The 17,988-nt window shown below is 40.6% G+C and overlaps 1 protein-coding gene across 1 annotated transcript; it reads left to right on the top strand.

Annotated features, from left to right (window-relative positions):
• Positions 1 to 535: 535 nt before the first annotated feature.
• On the top strand, positions 536 to 17,266 carry zbtb11 (zinc finger and BTB domain containing 11). The gene is made up of 10 exons (XM_058779574.1): positions 536 to 1,100; positions 2,013 to 2,233; positions 2,477 to 2,708; positions 4,090 to 5,102; positions 6,252 to 6,548; positions 6,641 to 7,037; positions 8,366 to 8,483; positions 8,612 to 8,770; positions 9,030 to 9,205; positions 16,181 to 17,266. The coding sequence occupies exons 1-10, from the start codon at positions 791 to 793 to the stop codon at positions 16,696 to 16,698; spliced, it is 3,441 nt and encodes a 1,146-aa protein (XP_058635557.1). The 5' UTR covers positions 536 to 790; the 3' UTR covers positions 16,699 to 17,266.
• Positions 17,267 to 17,988: the final 722 nt, after the last annotated feature.

Raw genomic sequence — 17,988 nt, 5'->3', positions numbered from 1 at the left:
TGTGTTTCACGTTTATTGTCAAGTGTTCATGAGATGGATTGCCTGAGGGGAGAAACTGTTTCTGTGCTGGTCGTTCTGGTGCTCAGAGCTCTGAAGCGTCGACTAGACAGTAACAGTTCAGAGAGGGAGTGTGCTGTGAGGGGTCCAGAGTGATTTTTCCAGCCCTTTTGCTCACTCTGGATGAGTACAGTTCTTGGAGACTGGGGAGGTTGTACCAATGATTCTCTTAGCAGTCCGGACTACCCTCTGTAGTCTTCTAAAGTCAGATTTGGTAGCTGAGCTGAACCAGACAGTTAATGAAGTGCAGAGGACGGATTCAATGATGGCAGAGTAGAACTGTTTCAGCAGCTCCTGTGGCAGGTTGAACTTCCTCAGCTGGCTGGCGATATCATATGTGATGGAACTAAATAATAAAATAAAATAAAACGGGGAAAAACAAAACAGATGACAACAAATGCCTAAACTTAGTATTGCTGGTTAAACAGCGCTCTCTGCTGTCACCGTGACTGCCCTACACGTGAAGTGCTAGTCGCAGCTTCCGCCATTTCAAACGCAATATCCGGTTGTGCAGCAGCCATTTTGTCTGTTCAGGCAAGTCCACCCCACACGGTCAAGAACTGACGTTCCCCCTTGGAAAACATTTTAGAAATATCACACTCGATGCTTTTCCGTGTCATTTATGGAAGTGGGAACGGGCTGAAAAAATACCTTATTTAATTCTACGCGCGAGAATAGCTCTCACTGGCTGATGTGTCTCGTTTCTGTTGAGTGAGCTTCATTAATCGGGGTAATGTCGAGCGAGGAGAGTTACTTAGCCATCCAGCGCTACTTGACTGATGAACGTGAGCCTTACGCACCGGGGACGCACGGCAACACCAAGAGAAAGATCCGGAAAGCAGCTGCTTGTTACATAGTGCGTAATGGGATTCTTTATTATCAGAGGCGGCAGAAAGGCCTGGATGAATTCACGGAGCTGGAAGTGGTGCTGCAGGCCGAGAGACGGAAGGAACTCATCACGGAGGCGCACATCACGTCCGGAGGGGAACACCTCAACCAGCAGCAAACATGGGAAATCATCTCCCAGAAATACTGGTGGAGAGGTACACTAATCACTAATGTAATGACAGCAGAGCTTTCCTGCGAGTGTGCGGCCGCTGAAATCGCTTAAGGTTTCTTGTCGTTAGGTTAGATGTCAAGCAGGTGACAAGTAAGGATGCTCTCCATAAATATCTATAGGTCTATATGTGTCTATATGTATCTATGAGTCTCTATGATACTCTCTCTCTGTATATATAAATAAATAAATATGTAGTAAGACATGAACACACAGGCAATATTTAATTTGGGTTTAATGCAGCTTCTAACCACCTTAAAATAGATTCATACAACTTTTTTATAGTCTCCAGATGAATGTTGTTTATAATATCATCTGCCAATTGCTTGTTGGAGGCGGAAATCGAATTCTCTCCATAACTGTCCAAAGTGGTTTGATAATATTGAAGTCGTGATATTTGTTTGGCCAGGGCAGATGTTGAAGTTCATGGTGCTCCAGCTGTCCTGGTTTTATGATTGTGACACCATATTTTTTTTGCAAATTATCATTGGTGTCTGTGATTTAAAGTTTTAGCAATTGTAGCTATTTCATGGGTGTTCTCTGTGGTCGGATTTTGAGGAAATAGGGTCTTCAAGGTGAATAATATTGAGGTTTGCTGTCACTTTTGCTGCAGTAGTACTGTGTTCTGTCATTTTTGGAAATCTGAACACAACTTGTACTACGCTGACATAACTAAAAGATTCAATAATTGTGGTATGCGTTTATGTGCGTGTGGCAGACTATGCAAGCAGTACACAAAGCGGATCATCATTCTCCGAATGGCTTTTTATTGTCCAAGTGTGATTGTGAATGAACTTAACATGGTAGTTTCTGAGATAGAACAGGCAATATTATATTTAGGGTTTTTGAGACAACATCTGTTATTATAAGTAGCCTAAACCTAATCATCTTATGACAGGAGTGCTGAAGCAGGTGAAGGACTGCATCAGAGAGTGCAGTTACTGCCAAAGCAAGCAGGAGAAGGGGAGAGGAAATGCTGAAGATGCTACCAAACAAGCAGCTGTCCGACAAGCGAGACGAAAGACCTCTGTATGTGCCAGCGAGGATGAGGACGATGAGGCAAATGATGATTTGTATTCGGAGCGGTCCAGTGCAGTTGATAAACATGAATTGGTGTTTGTAAGTATAGTATACCATTTGTGTCACTGAATTAAAATTTGTTTCTTAAAATTTTGAATTTAATTGACATTATTCCAGGTACAATAGCATCTTGATATTGAAATCGCTTTCAATTGTTTCGATACAGTAAATATTAGTTGTTCTTAATTAGAATGAATATAAATACAAGTATTATATTTTATGTTTTAATGTATTTATGCATATGATAATGATATTATTATTCTCCTTTATGCGTTCTTATAGGTGGACAGTAAGGGAATTGTCAAGCAGTTCTTACCAAAGCATGGGCAGACGATGCTGGACAAGTTGAACCAGCAGCGAATGAATAATGAGTTCTGTGATATCACCCTGCTTATTGAGGGTGAGGAGCATCGCGCACATAAAGCTGTCCTGGCCTCCTGCAGTGATTATTTCTACGAGCTCTTTGTGGAAAAGGGTGCTATGTCCAGTCATGAAGCTGTCGTTGACCTCTCTGGTGAGAAGAATGCGCCATGCTGTTGATTGAAATTATGAAATAAACTAAAAGACAGATCAATTTAAGGATTTATGTTTAATTATATGAGGTATTTAAAGGTATAGTTCACCCAAAAATGTGAATTCTGTAATTATTTTTCTCACCCTCATGTTGTTCCAGAGCTGCAAGACCTTCTTTCTTTTTCTGCTGTGGAACATCAAAAAAAAATTTGAGAAAAAAAATGGCAATGAAACATACAATGAAAGATAGTGGTACCTAAAGTGTTTGGATTAGTGCTGTCAAACGATTAATCGCATCCAAAATAAATGTTTTTGTTTACATAGAATATGTGTGTGTACTGTGTACATTTATTATGTATAGATAAATACACACCCATGCATGTAAATATTTAAGAAAAATGTCACGTTTATATAATAAATATAGTTATATATAATATAAATATGTACATGTAAATATTTTCTAAATGTATGCTAAATGTTTGTGTATTTATATATACATAATAAATATACACAGATATATTATGAAAATAAAATTATTCGCGATTAATCATTTGACAGCACTAGTTTGGATACCAACACCCCCATATCATCATGAGGTTGAAAAAACTATAACATAATTTTCATTTGTGGGTGAATTTTGCCTATATATAAATATAATCTCTGTTCCAAATTCCAGTGAGCTACATCACAGTTTTGTTTCCATAAACAGCATCCAAACCAAAATATGACCTCAAAGTGGCTAATCTGAAACACTATTAATAGGCAGCAACACTTTGAAAACGATTAATTTAATATGCATTAAAAATATATTGCGCACATAATATTTTGGTGAGATGGTTGTTATAGTTCTTTTTAATACTACTGTTCTTTTTAACAATTTTATTTGGCTTCATCTGCCATCTTGGATTAAACTTTTTACTGAGAAAATTGCAATGCATTCTGGGTTGAAGAACTTACATCTTGACATTGGGAGCATACCTTTGATGGCAATAAAGTGGTCGACCATTGTTTGGAAAAGCCGTAAAGTTTTCCTCTTTAGTTGATAAGTGGCAGAAGCAGGACTTTTATTTTGACAGCGTCTGAACGCAGACACACAGTAGCGCCCATGTCTTCATTAGTTTGTCTTTTAAAAGATAATTTATGTCATTTAAATAAGTGTATTAAGTATTTAATTTTTTACAACCTTGCAGATAATAGCAAATCCAGCTGTTAAATCCTCGGATGATTCCCTACTTCCTTTTTATTCTTGTTTTAGACCATTTATTTATTTGTGAAAAATAACTTAATTAAATTAACTGTTTAATTTATTGGGGTATTATTTGAGAATATTATATGTATTTGAATTGCCATTGTTTTTTTTCTGTTGTTGTTTTACCCGCCAGGCTTCAGCAAGGCCAGTTTTCTGCCATTACTGGATTTTGCCTACACCTCCAATCTGACCTTCAACTTTTGCGTGATGGCAGAGGTCGCCACGCTGGCACGGCACTTACTGATGGCGGAAGTGCTTCAGATCTGTGAGTCTGTGCATAAGAAAGTGGAAGAGCAGAAGCTGATGGTCTACCAGAGAGGAGATATTCACACTGTGGTATCCAGCCAACCTGTGCCCCCTCAGCCAATCACACCCACCACTTCCGAAACATATGTAGTGACTATGCAGAGTGAAGGCACAGCTGAAGAAGGGCAGTCCCTGGCTGTAATCACAAGTGAAATCGGGACGGCTGAATCGCTGGCGTTGCTTGCTGGTGCGACCGTAGATGGCGAAACGATGACTGTAGTCACTCATAGCGGACAGGCTGGCTCAGCTGAGTCTCTTGCCATGGTGGCCCACAGCGGCCAGGCAGAGGAGGGCGAGACCATGACTCTGGTCACTCACTCTGGCCAGGCAGGTTCAGGTGAGTCCCTGGCTGTAGTACAGGCCTGTTGGTCTGTAGAGGAGCCACAGGTTGGTGACACACCTGCCGCAGAGAGTATGCAGACCGGAGCCTTTCTCATTAGTGTGGATCCTGGCAAAACAGATGCTTCTGAGATTGTGCATTTAGCTGCAGCAGCGCCACCTGCTATGCAGGATGAGCCCCCGGCGGCTGAACCAACACTTCAACCCGAGCCTGCAGCAGCACCACAGCCAGCCCCTGCACCAGTGAAAAGGAGGCCAGGAAGACCACCTAAAGTGAAGCAACAGGAACCGCCTCCTCCTCTTCCTTCAGAGGAGGAGCCCATGGAGATGGAGGGTGTTGAGGATGGATCCGCTGCAGATGGAGAGAAAAAAGAAGAAGAATGCTTAGATCCCAACAAGAGATACCTGAGAAAACGATCCGTGAAAGAAGGAGGGTATGTTCGTCTTCATATGGGACTTGAGACGGAGGAGGAGGAGAAAAGCACCTCACCTCCTCTGAAGGTATGCAGCTCTCATTCACTCGTCATACGATTCATTTGTAAATGTGATGATGGCCCTGTCCCAAATGGTGCCCTTTTGGACTTGGCATATTTGTGAGGTCCACAGGACCGCAGGGTGGCCCATCTGTCATTTTATGGCTTAAAAGGGTGCTCAGGAGTGCCCCCTATGTGGCCTTGATTAACCCTTTGTCAAAGCCTGTTGTCCTGATATCATGTCCTAAAATCATTATGAGGAAACAGGCTTCATTAAAAAATGTAATTCATGAAATGAAAAACCTTAAATAATCAATACATTAACAATTAAATAATACAAGTAATTATTAAATAATAATCCAATGAAATAATTGTCCAAAAATGTAATATTTATGTAGTACGAACAATTCATGATTAACAAAAATAAATAGTTTTACCTTGAAACTTGTGAATAATTTATAAATGTAACAATTTAGATCTGACTTTCATGTATTATGTGAAGTGAAATCAAATTATTCATTATTTGTGTATTTTTACAAAACTGCTTCATCGCTTATTAATATTTGAAAAAACACTGAATGCCGAGTCATGCAGAAACAGAAACTTGTTAGGAAAAAAAAAAAACTGACATTAATTACATTTATGTTCAGATGGTTTACGATATTTGTAAAATAACAACAACAACAAAAAAATGCTTTTTAGTTTGAAAAATATATTTTTAGATGTTTAAACTTATGTATTAATTGAAGTAAAATGTCATTCTATATTTTTCAATGTTGTTATATACAGTAGTCAATATTTGAAGTGGATCAAAAAAGTTCATCAAAGTTGCCCTAAGACAAGAACGCGTTTTAGGACAACTTTGATGAAAGGTTTTGATCCACTTCAAATGTTGACTGGTATATTTTCACCACAGTTATTAATAGCTTTTCTTGAAAATGTATTCATATTTTTCAAAACCACAAAATCAAAATTAAAAAACAAGAGTGCAGCCAAAAACCTGGGACATGCATTTTAAACTAGATTTGATTTTTTTTTTTAAATCATCTTAGACACTATTATTTGTCATTAACCCTAATATTATGATGTTGCTTAATGAGCCAAGGATTAGGATAGAAAAAATGCATTCAAAGGCAGTCAGCCAGATTGTCTTATTAGAATCACACTGTGTCCCCAGACACCTCAGAGATTTGCCAGGAGAGGCCGACCAATTCAGTCTGCCAAGAAGAATCTTGAAGAGTTTTCAGAGACGAACCTGGAGGCTGCTTCTGATGCCATAGCTGCTTTAGTAGAGGAACCGGAGCCTGTTGCAGACCAGCCAGAGACTGTGGAGGGAGGCGCACTACAGGGAGACCCAGGAGGAGCTGCAGAGGGAGAGCACTCATGTAACGAGTGTGGCTTGGTGTTCCACAGGCGGTACGCCCTCATCATGCACGCTCTGAAACACGAGAAGACTCGCAGCTTCAAGTGCAGTGTATGTTCCCTTGTGCTGAATAAAAAGTAATCATTCTAGCCTGATCTTTATGCATTTTGGTTATTTTTATGACCTTTCTTTTGTCCTCTCAGATTTGCAATAAGGAATTCCAGTACGCAGCTTCGCTCCGAGCGCATTTGGCCCGTCACAAGCATCAGAAGACCCAAAGAGCCAGCATGACACGAGCCATGGCCGCAGAAGATTCTCAGGGGTCAGAAGATCAGACGAAATACCGCACCAAACGGGAGTTTGTGTGCGACATCTGTGGCAAGACTTTGCCCAAGCTGTACTCCCTGCGCATTCATATGCTGAACCACACGGGGGTGAGGCCTCACACCTGCAAAGTTTGCGGGAAGAGCTTTGCCACCAAGCACAGTCTGAAGATGCATCGGTCACTGCACGACTCCCTCAAGAGATTTCAGTGCACTGTCTGTGAGAAATCTTTTGTCACCAAGAGAAGCCTGGAGGAGCATACAAGCATTCACACAGGTACACACACACACACACACACACACACTCCTTTTACTTGTGTCAGATTATTAGGTAAATATGCAAGTTTCTAATGTCATTATGTGATTAGAATTAATTATGGGTGAAAAAATGCATTGATATGCTCATAAATAAAATTCAGTGTATTTTGATTAGGATTCAGTTACAGAATAATAACTAATTATTTTTAGACTACTCTTCTGCAGTTTGTCAGGTGTGTTTTTTTTTGTTGTTTATTTGTTTTTTGGAATGAAATGAATACTTTTATTCAGCTAAGATGCATTACATTTTTTTAAAGTGACAGTAAAGATGTTATAATTCTATTTCAAATAAATGCTTTTCTTGAATTTCATCTAAGAATCCTGAAAAAAAAGTATCATGGTTTCCAAAAGAATATCGAGAAGCAAAACCATTTTCAAAATTGATTTTAATTGATTATAATAATAATAATAATTTCTTGAGCACCAGATCATCATATTAGATCATGTGACACTGAAGACTTGAGTAATGAATGCTGCAAATTAATTTTTGCCATCACATTTTAAAACAAAAAATATATTAAATATATTATAAACTATAATAATATTTCACAATATTACTGTTTTTACTGATCAGTTAAATGGGGAGCATAAGAGACTTTTTTTTTTTTTTCAGAAATGTTTCAAAAAAAAAAAATCTTACCGGCCCCAAATTCTTTGAATAGTAGTGTATTTTAGGCAAAGCAAGTTTATTTATATAACACATTTCTCGCACAATGGTAATTCAAAGTGCTTTACATTGTAAAAAATAAACTTAAAAATGAAAAGAAAAGTAAAATACAGTTAAAAAGCAATACAAATAAATTTATGAATTATGAAAAAGACATGCCAAAAAGCTGAATAAATTCTGTAAATAAAAAAATAAAGTGTAGAAATAGTGTGCCGTTTTAAAATTACAGAATGTGCAAGTAAAGAGAGATGTTTTAAGTTTGGACTTCAATGTAGGTGCCTGACATCTGGAACAGGTTCCTGACTCTTGGTAGATAAATACTGTCTTGCTGTATTTGGAATTAATCCGAAATATTTTTATTTGTAAAAATCCACCAACTCCAGATTCCAGCATGGACACTTTTAGTTGCTGTTAAGTCAGCATGTTTTCGGATGTATGAACCAAATGTATTAATTTATACCTAAACCCAAATTTAAGAGTATTTAGTAAAAGGTTGCAGTTAAGTCACATTATTGTCTGAGCAAAAATGTACACTCTTAGTTGTAATGTAGTTATTACACTGTTTGTAACATTACGATAAATGCTAAATGAGCAGTTCATAATAGCAGTTTATTTAACAGGTGAATCAAAGTACTTATGCACAACCTGTGGAGCATCTTTTCACCGTGCATCCGGACTGAGCAAACACCTCAAGAAACATCAACCCAGACCTGAGGTCCGCTCATTCCACTGTTCTCAGTGAGTGCCTTATCCCTCGACACATGCACACAACAGTTTTCTTCAAATAACCTGTCAGACTTATTCACATATTTTTCCAATATAACAGTTTAGTTCCTTAATTTGTTATTTTTGTTCCTTCATTATAGCTGTGATAAGAGTTTCTTTGAAGCAAAAGACCTCCAGCAGCACATGAATAAGCACTTAGGCCTAAAGCCCTTCCAATGCCAGGTCTGCGGCAAATGCTACAGCTGGAAGAAGGACTGGTACTCGCACGTCAAATCGCACACTGTTGCAGAGCCCTTCAGGTGAGAGTAAAATAGTTTGTTTCTTATAGGGGTGTTTTGAAAGGTTATTTTTAAGAAGAAAATTCATATGACATTTTATTATTTATTATTAGTCTAAAGATTTAGTTTTTAGACTGAAAGAAAAACACAACCTTAGATCTGAAAAGAGCCTGTCATGGAAATTATATTCTGTATTATATAATACCTGAACTCTAGAGAGACTTGAGCACTTGTTAGAGATAGACTTCTAACTAAATTGTGTGCTTTGTCCTTTTGGCAGGTGTAATGTGTGTGGGAAGGAGTTCTTTGAGAAGGCCCTGTTTAGACGGCATGTCAAGAAAGCCACTCATGGAAAGAAGGGCAGAGTGAAGCAGAACTTGGAGAGAGAGTGTGAACACTGTGGGAGGAAGTTCACACAGCTCAGAGAGTACCGCCGCCACATGAATAATCACCAGGGTGAGTGGAGGATCATACATAAACACATGTTTTGTAGAATGATAATAAATAATTTATATGCAGATTTAGGAACTGAAAAAAAAAAAAAATTTGTATTTTTTGCTGCAAGAATTTTGGCAACACTTTTGACTCAATCTGTTCTGACTCAGTCATTTCTGAGACAACTATGTTGTTGTTGGTTGTGAGATATATATATATATATATATATATATATATATATATATATATATATATATATATATATATATATATATATATATATGGCCCGAAACCATAGCGGTGCCCCTGTATATGTGCGTGTGTGTGAAAATAAAATAAATAACAGAGTGGATTGACGTAAGCTCGGGCGCTACGTGTTGTCTCCGACGGTGGGAGGGATCATCGTGTCCCACTGGTCAGTTAACGCCCGCCTTAAGCTGGGCAGCCCCCAGTCAGTAAGGTGCTGACCCGCCACAGTCTGTCTGCTTCAATGGGTGCTTGGAGCTTAGGGAAACAACCGAAAAGCAGACTGTAAAACCTGCACCAGACAAAACAAGAAGAAGAAAAAACAAACAGCCAGCCCTGCGGTTGGCAAGCTGGAATGTCAGAACCCATGTGCCCTGGCCACTCTGACGAATAACAACAAGTTGATGACGCCAGGAAGACAGCCATCATCAACCGTGAACTGAAACGACTGGACATCGACATTGCTGCTCTACGGGAGACTAGACTCCCTTCTAACGGCAGCCTCAGAGAACAGGACTACACGTTCTTCTGGCAGGGAAAGGAGTCTGAGGAGCCTCGTATTCACGGTGTTGGATTTGCAGTGAGGAACTCCATGCTGTCCTCAATTGAGCCACCTTCTGAGGTACACCCAGAATCCTCTCTTCATCTCTACCTCTTCAGGCCCAGTCAATATCCTGAGCATCTATGCTCCAACACTCTGCTCCCCAGCTGAGATAAAGGACGAATTTTATGAAGAGCTGGAGACCACCATCAAAGAGACCCCTACCACAGAACACCTGTTCCTACTCGGGGACTTCAATGCCCGGATCGGAGCCGACTATAACTCTTGGCCCCGTTGCATCGGCCACTTTGGCATTGGCAAGCTTAACGAAAATGGACAGAGACTGTTAGAACTTTGTTCGTACCATGACCTGTGCATTTCAAACACGTTCTTCTCAACTAAACCCTGCCACCGAGTGTCCTGGCGTCACCCCAGATCCTGTCACTGGCACCAGCTGAATCTAGTTATTACCAGGAGATCCCTGCTGAACTGCGTTCTCACTACCCACAGCTACCATAGCGCCGACTGTGACACAGACCACTCACTGGTTGGGAGTAAGGTGCGTCTTTATCCAAAGTGGATCCATAACTCCAAGCAGAAAGGACGGCCACGTATCAACACAGCCCTGACATTACTCCCAGAAGTTTGCACACGCTTTGCCAGTGCCATTGAAGAGGCCCTTAAGGATTGCCCAGACAGCAGCGCTGAAGAGAGATGGAGCCACATTTGTGACGCCATCTACAACTCGGCCATGACAACCTTCGGTAAGCGGGTGAAGAAAAATCCAGACTGGTTTGAAGCAGGAATAATCGAACTTGAGCCAGCCATCACAGCTAAACGTACAGCTTTGATAGACTACAAGCGCAAGCCTTCAGAGAAGGCATTAGCTGCACTCCAGAAGACCAGAAATGACGCCCAGCGGATTGCCAGGAAATGCGCTAACGATTATTGGCTGAATCTCTGTCAGAGCATTCAGCTTTCTGCAGACTGTGGGAACATCCGCGCCATGTACGAGGGCTTGAAGAAAGCATTTGGCCCAAGTACCATCAAGATTGCTCCCCTGAAGTCCGCTACAGGCGACTTCATCACAGAACGCAGTAAGCAGATGGAGAGATGGGCGGAGCACTACCAGCAGCTATACTCGAGGGAGAATGTTGTCACCGACACTGTATTGGAGAGCATTACCCCCTTGCCCGAGATGAAAGAACTCGATGCTTTGCCCACTGTATACGAGCTCAGCAAGGCCATTGACTCTTTAGCATGTGGCAAAGCTCCAGACAGTGACGGCATTCCCCCAGAGGTCATTAAGGCTGGCCTGAAGAGTGTTCTCCTTGACCACCTCCATGAACTCTTACTTCAGTGTTGGGAGGAGGGAAAAGTTCCTCAGGAAATGCGAGATGCCAACATCATCACACTCTACAAGAACAAAGGAGACCGCAGTGACTGCAACAACTATCGCGGTATCTCCTTGCTGAGCATTGTGGGAAAGGTCTTCGCCCGTGTAGCTTTGAACAGACTCCAAGTGCTGGCTGAACGCATCTATCCAGAGGCGCAGTGCGGCTTCAGATCCCAGAGATCAACGATCGACATGATCTTCTCTCTGAGACAGCTGCAGGAGAAGTGCCGGGAGCAGAGACAGCCACTTTACATCGCCTTTATCGACCTGACCAAGGCCTTTGACTTGGTCAGCAGGAAATGCCTCTTCACCTTACTGCACAGGATCGGATGTCCCCCCAAGCTTGTGAAGATGGTCACGTCCTTCCATGATGAAATGAAAGGTACCGTCCAGTACGATGGCTTATCTTCCTAACCATTTCCGATCCGTAGCGGTGTGAAGCAAGGCTGTGTTCTCGCCCCGACACTCTTCGGCATCTTTTTCTCCCTGCTGCTGTGCCATGCCTTCAGTCAGTCAGAAGATGGTGTCTTCATCCGCACTAGGAGCGATGTAACCTTTTCAATCTTGCACGTCTGTGCGCAAAGACCAAGGTGCGCAGGGTCCTGATTAGAGAGATGCTGTTTGCTGATGACGCCACCCTGACTGCCCATACCGAGGAAGCACTGCAGTGTCTCATCAGCAGCTTCGCTCGTGCTTCTGATGAGTTTGGGCTGACCATCAGCCTGAAGAAAACAAATGTCATGGGCCAGGATGTCAGCAGCACTCCTTGCATCTCCATCGGCGATGACACCCTCGAGGTAGTGGAGGACTTTATATATCTTGGCTCCACTATCTCCAGCAACCTCTCTTTGGACAATGAGTTGAACACCAGAATCGGCAAGGCATCAATAGCAATGGCCCGCCTGACCAAGAGAGTGTGGAACAACTGTATGCTCACCACCAACACCAAGATGAAAGTGTACCAGGCCAGTGTCCTTAGCACTCTTCTTTATGGCAGCGAGACGTGGACTATGTACATCTGGCAAGAACGCAGACTTAACTCTTTCCATGTGCGCTGCCTGAGGAGGATCCTGGGCATCACCTGGCAGGACCATGTCCCAAACACTGAAGTGCTGGCCCAGGCAAAAATATTCAGCATGCACGCACTTCTTTCACAAAGACGCCTACGCTCGGCCATGTCTGCCGAATGCAGGATGGCCGGATTCCTAAGGACATCATGTATGGTGAGCTTGCCTCTGGCACCAGACCAACAGGCAGACCAGTGCTCCGGTATAAAGACGTCTGCAAGTGTGATCTGAAAGCCGGCAGCCTGAATCCCGCAGACTTGGAAGCCGCCACCGCAGATCGTGTCAGCTGGCGGCTCACCGTAAGGACCAGCATAAAACTGAGCGAGAGAAAGAGAGAGGACCAGTGGGAGGAGAAGAGGCAGCGTAGACGGCAGAGAGCAGAGTCAATGCCCACAGAAGCAGAAGCAGTCACAGGCTTCACCTGTGGTAACTGCAACAGACTCTGCCGCTCTCGTATCGGACTGTTCAGCCACAGCAGGCACTGCAATTCGACAACAGACTGACTTGATCGCAGATACTCCATTGTCTCCCGAGACAGAAGGATGCCAGAGGTGTGTGTATATATGGGGGGGGTTCACCCTCACACCTATATCACATGAATGAATGTTAGTTGTGATGTATATACATATATAATTATTTATTTTATTTTTTTGCTTTGTGACCATTCAGGAGCCAAACAAAACAAACAATTTTTTGTAAATAATAATAATAAATAAATAGTTTTTCTTAGTTTACCGCAAAACAAAAACAAACAGCTTTTCATTTCCCCACTAATAATAATTTACGTACATAAACTATGTATTTTGTGTGTGTGTATATGTGTATGTGCACACACACATATATATATATATATGTATGTATGTGAGTGTGTGTGTGTGTATATATATATATATATATATATATATATATATATATATACAGTGGTATGCAAAAGTTTGGGCACCCCTGTAAATTTTCATGATTTTCCTTTATAAATCATTGGTTGTCTGGATAAGACATTTCAGTTAAATATATCACATAGGAGATAAACAGTGATATTTGAGAAGTGAAATAAAGTTTATATGATTTATGGAAAGTGTGCAAGAATTATTTAAACAAAATTAGGCATGTGCATAAATTTAGGCACCCTTGTCATTTTATTGATTTCAATACCTTTAGCACTGATTATTAGAACTCAAAATTGGTTTGGTAACCTCAGTGACCCTTGACCTCCATACACGGGTGAATCCAATCATGAGAAAGTATTTAAAGGAGGCCAATTGTAAGTGTTTCTCCTCTTTGCATCTTCTCTAAAGAGTGGCAACATGGGAGCCTCAAAACCACTCTCAGATGACCTGAAAACAATGATTGTTGAACATCATGGTTTAGGGGAAGGATACAGAAAGCTGTCTCAGAGATTTAAGCTCTCAGTTTCAACTGTGAGGAACATTGTGAGGAATTGGAAGACCAGAGGCACAGTTCTAGTTAAGGCCGGTGGCAGACCAAGAAAAATCTCAGATAAGCAGAGGCGCAGGATGGTGAGAACAGTCACAGTCAACCCACAGACCAGCTCCAAAGACCTACAACATCATCTTGCTGCAGATGGTGTCACTGTGCATCGTTCAACTATTCAGTGCACTTTACACAAGGAGATGCTGTATGGACGAGTAATGCGGAAAAAGCCTTTTCTCTGCACACGCCACAAACGGTGTCGCTTGAGGTATGCTAAAGCACATTTGGACAAGCCAGCTTCATTTTGGAATAAGGTGCTGTGGACTGATGAAACTAAAATAGAGTTATTTGGGCAAAACAACGGGCGTTATGCATGGCGGAAAAACAACACAGCATTCCAAGAAAAACACTTGCTACCTACAGTAAAATTTGGTGGCGGTTCCATCATGCTGTGGGGCTGTGTGGCCAGTGCAGGGACTGGGAATCTTGTTAAAGTTGAGGGTCGCATGGATTCCACTCAATATCAGCAGATTCTGGAGAACAATGTCCAGGAATCAGTGACAAAGTTGAAGTTGCGCTGGGGCTGGATCTTTCAACAAAACAACGACCCTAAACACTGCTCAAAATCTACTAAGGCATTCATGCAGAGGAACAAGTACAACATTCTGGAATGGCCATCTCAGTCCCCAGACCTGAATATTATTGAAAATTTGTGGTGTGATTTAAAGCGGGCTGTCCATGCTCAGAAACCATCAAACCTGACTGAACTGGAGATGTTTTGTAAAGAAGAATGGTCCAAAATACCTTCTGCCAGAATCCAGACTCTAATTGGAAGCTATAGAAAGCGTTTAGAGGCTGTTATTTCTGCAAAAGGAGGATGCACAAAATATTGAGTTAATTTTTCTTTTGTGGTGCCTAAATTTATGCACATGCCTAATTTTGTTTAATAATTCTTGCACACTTTCCATAAATCATATAAACTTTATTTTCACTATATATATATATATATATATCACACACACACACACACACACACACACACACACACACACACACACACACACACACAGAGTATGCTTGTTATCCAACATAACCTTCTTCCCCCCTCATATAATTATTTTTATAAATAGAAAAATATTAGAATTTTTTTTTTTTTTTTTTCTGTTTGAATTTTTCTAGACTCCTTTTTAATGGTTAAATTCTATTTTATTTATCAGAAAACATGTCTAATTAATTGAAATCATGAAACATAAACAATTGAAAATCAATTTATTAGAAGTTTAACAAAAATTACATGTTTAGGGCCCTACTTTGTAAAATAAAACTTTGTTTTATTGTTACCAAATTCTGTGTTTTAGCATGTCTAATTATTTGAAAGCATAAAAACAAGTTTAATTTATTCTTACAATAGCCCTATAATTTTTATTCCTCAGAAATACTGTTTTGTATTTTCAATTTTTAAGGCATAAAACATTCATTTAATTTATCTTTTAATTAATGAAACAAATTTTATTTTGTGCAAAATAAAGGGAATTTAATATTACAATTACCTCCTCCTTAGTGAGATGGCAGACGTTAATATCACCGCAAGCCTCACACGCACTTCAGTACAAGTAGTAAACAAAACCGCATGTCTTTAAGTAGTCTTTTTGCTGCTTAATATTTACAAATACGAGTGGGAGTGTGTTCACTTGTGTGTGCGTGCACGTTTGTTTGTGTGTGTGTGTGTGTGTGTGCGCATCGGGGCGGAACGCACCATGTAACGTAGAGACAGAAATGACATGCCGTCGTGTAAATAAGATAAATGACATAAGGCTATTTAGTTTGTTTAATAAAAGAGCAAGGTATAGACCTGTTCTATAGGAAAGGTAACTTTAAATGTAATCTGTTGTGATCTGGCACTATAGAGAAAATAAAATTAAATAAAATTAACTTCAAGGGGGGCAGGGGGCGAGCTGCCGCCTTAATATAATGGCAGGGGAAACACTGTACATACATTGTTTGAAGCATGTCACCCAAAGCAAATTATGATTTGATGAAAAGATTCCTAATCTGCACATCTGCAATGCAGCTGTAGGTGGCACTGCATGTCTCTGTACAGACACAGCGAACAGGAAATAATCAACATGAGTCATTATTGGGATTCAATCATCATCCTGTTGAGATGTTCAGTCTAATTAGACATCCTACACACTTTCATGCTTGTTTGTGGCAATTTTACAGTCAGCTGACATTTTGGTTTGGGTGTCAGCCACTTGAAATGCTTATAAATAGCTGAGTTTAACAGATGTCATGCTGCTCTTTTTTTTTTTTAGGAGTGAAGCCCTTTGAGTGTCTGACCTGTGGCGTTGCATGGGCTGATGCTCGTTCGCTGAAGCGTCACGTTCGCACTCACACGGGCGAGCGCCCTTACGTGTGCCCACTGTGCCAGGAGGCCCACATAGATGCCAGAACGCTGCGGAAGCACATAACAAAGTTCCACGGAGATCAGTTGCCCGGCAAGATCATGCTGGAGAAGGACACTCTGCAGTTCCACAACCAAGGCACGCAGGTGGAGCACGCCGTCAGCATCCTCAGTTCCGAACTGCCCCCTGAACTCCAACCTCCACAGCCTCCCACCACAGAGGAGATAGAGACCGTGCTCATCACAGAAGAAACCGTGGAGGCCGTGCAGGCTGTGAGCGAGGGAGCCGTGGCCACATTGTCTGATCAGAGTATTATGCAGGTGGTGAACTACGTCTTGGCACAGCAGGCTGTAGTTAAAGTGGAAGAGGCACCAGAAATCATCCAGACCATGGAAGTGGAGGTGGCCCATGTGGCAGAGGTGGAGTGAGACCACCTCAACTGAATCTGACCTGACAGTAAAAATATGACGACTATGGGCAGGTTTATTCTTTTTTTGTTGTCATATGCACCCTGTGTGATAGTGTAAAAAAGTGCTCATTTATTTTTGTTGTAAAATGTAAATTAAAATAAGCTCAAAGGACTCTTGAGTTTGCTTATATCAGTGTGAATGTGTGTGAATCAGTGCATGATGTGGATGTGTGAATATGCTTGATTTGCATTATAGTAAACTTTTGTGTACATGTGTACATAAACGTAATAATTTGCATTGTAATACAGTCACAATCAAGCATATGACAAATGAATTACAATATAAACATTTGGCTTTTTTAAACTAGGTTACATTTTCTCATTATTAAGGCTGTTTTTTTTCTTTTTGATTTTTTGTAAAGCTTAGCTGAGATATAAGCTCTTACAGTCTTAGCAAAAGGGCGCTATAGGCTCCTGTCTGTTGTATAATGCAGTGCCTCTCAGTCTCAGCTGAGTACTATGTATAGCAGCAGAAATGACAACCAAATAAAAAACTCCCTGTCTACAGGGATGCACCATGTGCTATATTTCTTTTCTGTTTTTCATTTTCTGTCTTGAAGTGTGAAAATGTGGAAAGTCTCTTATGCACCACAACCAGCATCCCAAGATTTGTGAGAGCTGATAGTAAAAATGTACTAAGGTTTTATTATAGTGTAGTGGCGGACATTTTGCAGAATAAGATTAAATCTATTGGGTTCTGTCTGGCAGGAATTTTTCTAAATATGTTCTGGTTGCCACTTTTCTTAACATACAGAATTGTAGTGTAATGTAGTGTAATATGCACAAAAATCAGCATCCCGCAAAAATGATTTAGCCACATATTATTTTAGCTGTGCACTAAAAAAAAAAAAAAAAAAAATCATTTATGGTAAATGGTATGGCCAGCACTTGATTTTACAAGTATCACCAGTGTATTTTAATCATCTTTGCCATTAAATTATACAGCATTAATGTGCTTGCATAAGCTATTAGTGTAAAAACTAATTAGTTGAGTAATGGAAGAAAACATACCAAAATATGCATACATTTTTAAATGTATATATATATATAGGCCTATATATGTAAGGGATAATCAACGGCTAGCTGTGCATTTACACGATTTGAATGCACGACGTGGAGGCGAAGAACCATTCACATATTAAAGATGTTAATAATGTTTGCGCTGCAATATTTGACCGGAACAATACAAATGACGGTTATTTTCGTCTGTATTACTATTCAACTTGTATGTTACTATGGTTACCAATGT

Source organism: Onychostoma macrolepis, chromosome 06 (genome assembly GCF_012432095.1).
Source record: "Onychostoma macrolepis isolate SWU-2019 chromosome 06, ASM1243209v1, whole genome shotgun sequence".
In the NCBI taxonomy this organism is placed as follows: domain Eukaryota; kingdom Metazoa; phylum Chordata; class Actinopteri; order Cypriniformes; family Cyprinidae; genus Onychostoma; species Onychostoma macrolepis.
This window is presented reverse-complemented; position numbering and strand designations above follow the sequence as displayed.

Bases quoted from the DNA above. Each gene is read 5' to 3' on its own strand.
- zbtb11 (XM_058779574.1), top strand. From the start codon at position 791: ATGTCGAGCGAGGAGAGTTACTTAGCCATCCAGCGCTACTTGACTGAT. The intron at 1,101-2,012 runs GTACACTAATCA...ATCTTATGACAG, and splicing joins CCAGAAATACTGGTGGAGAG to GAGTGCTGAAGCAGGTGAAG. The intron at 8,484-8,611 runs GTGAGTGCCTTA...CCTTCATTATAG, and splicing joins CGCTCATTCCACTGTTCTCA to CTGTGATAAGAGTTTCTTTG.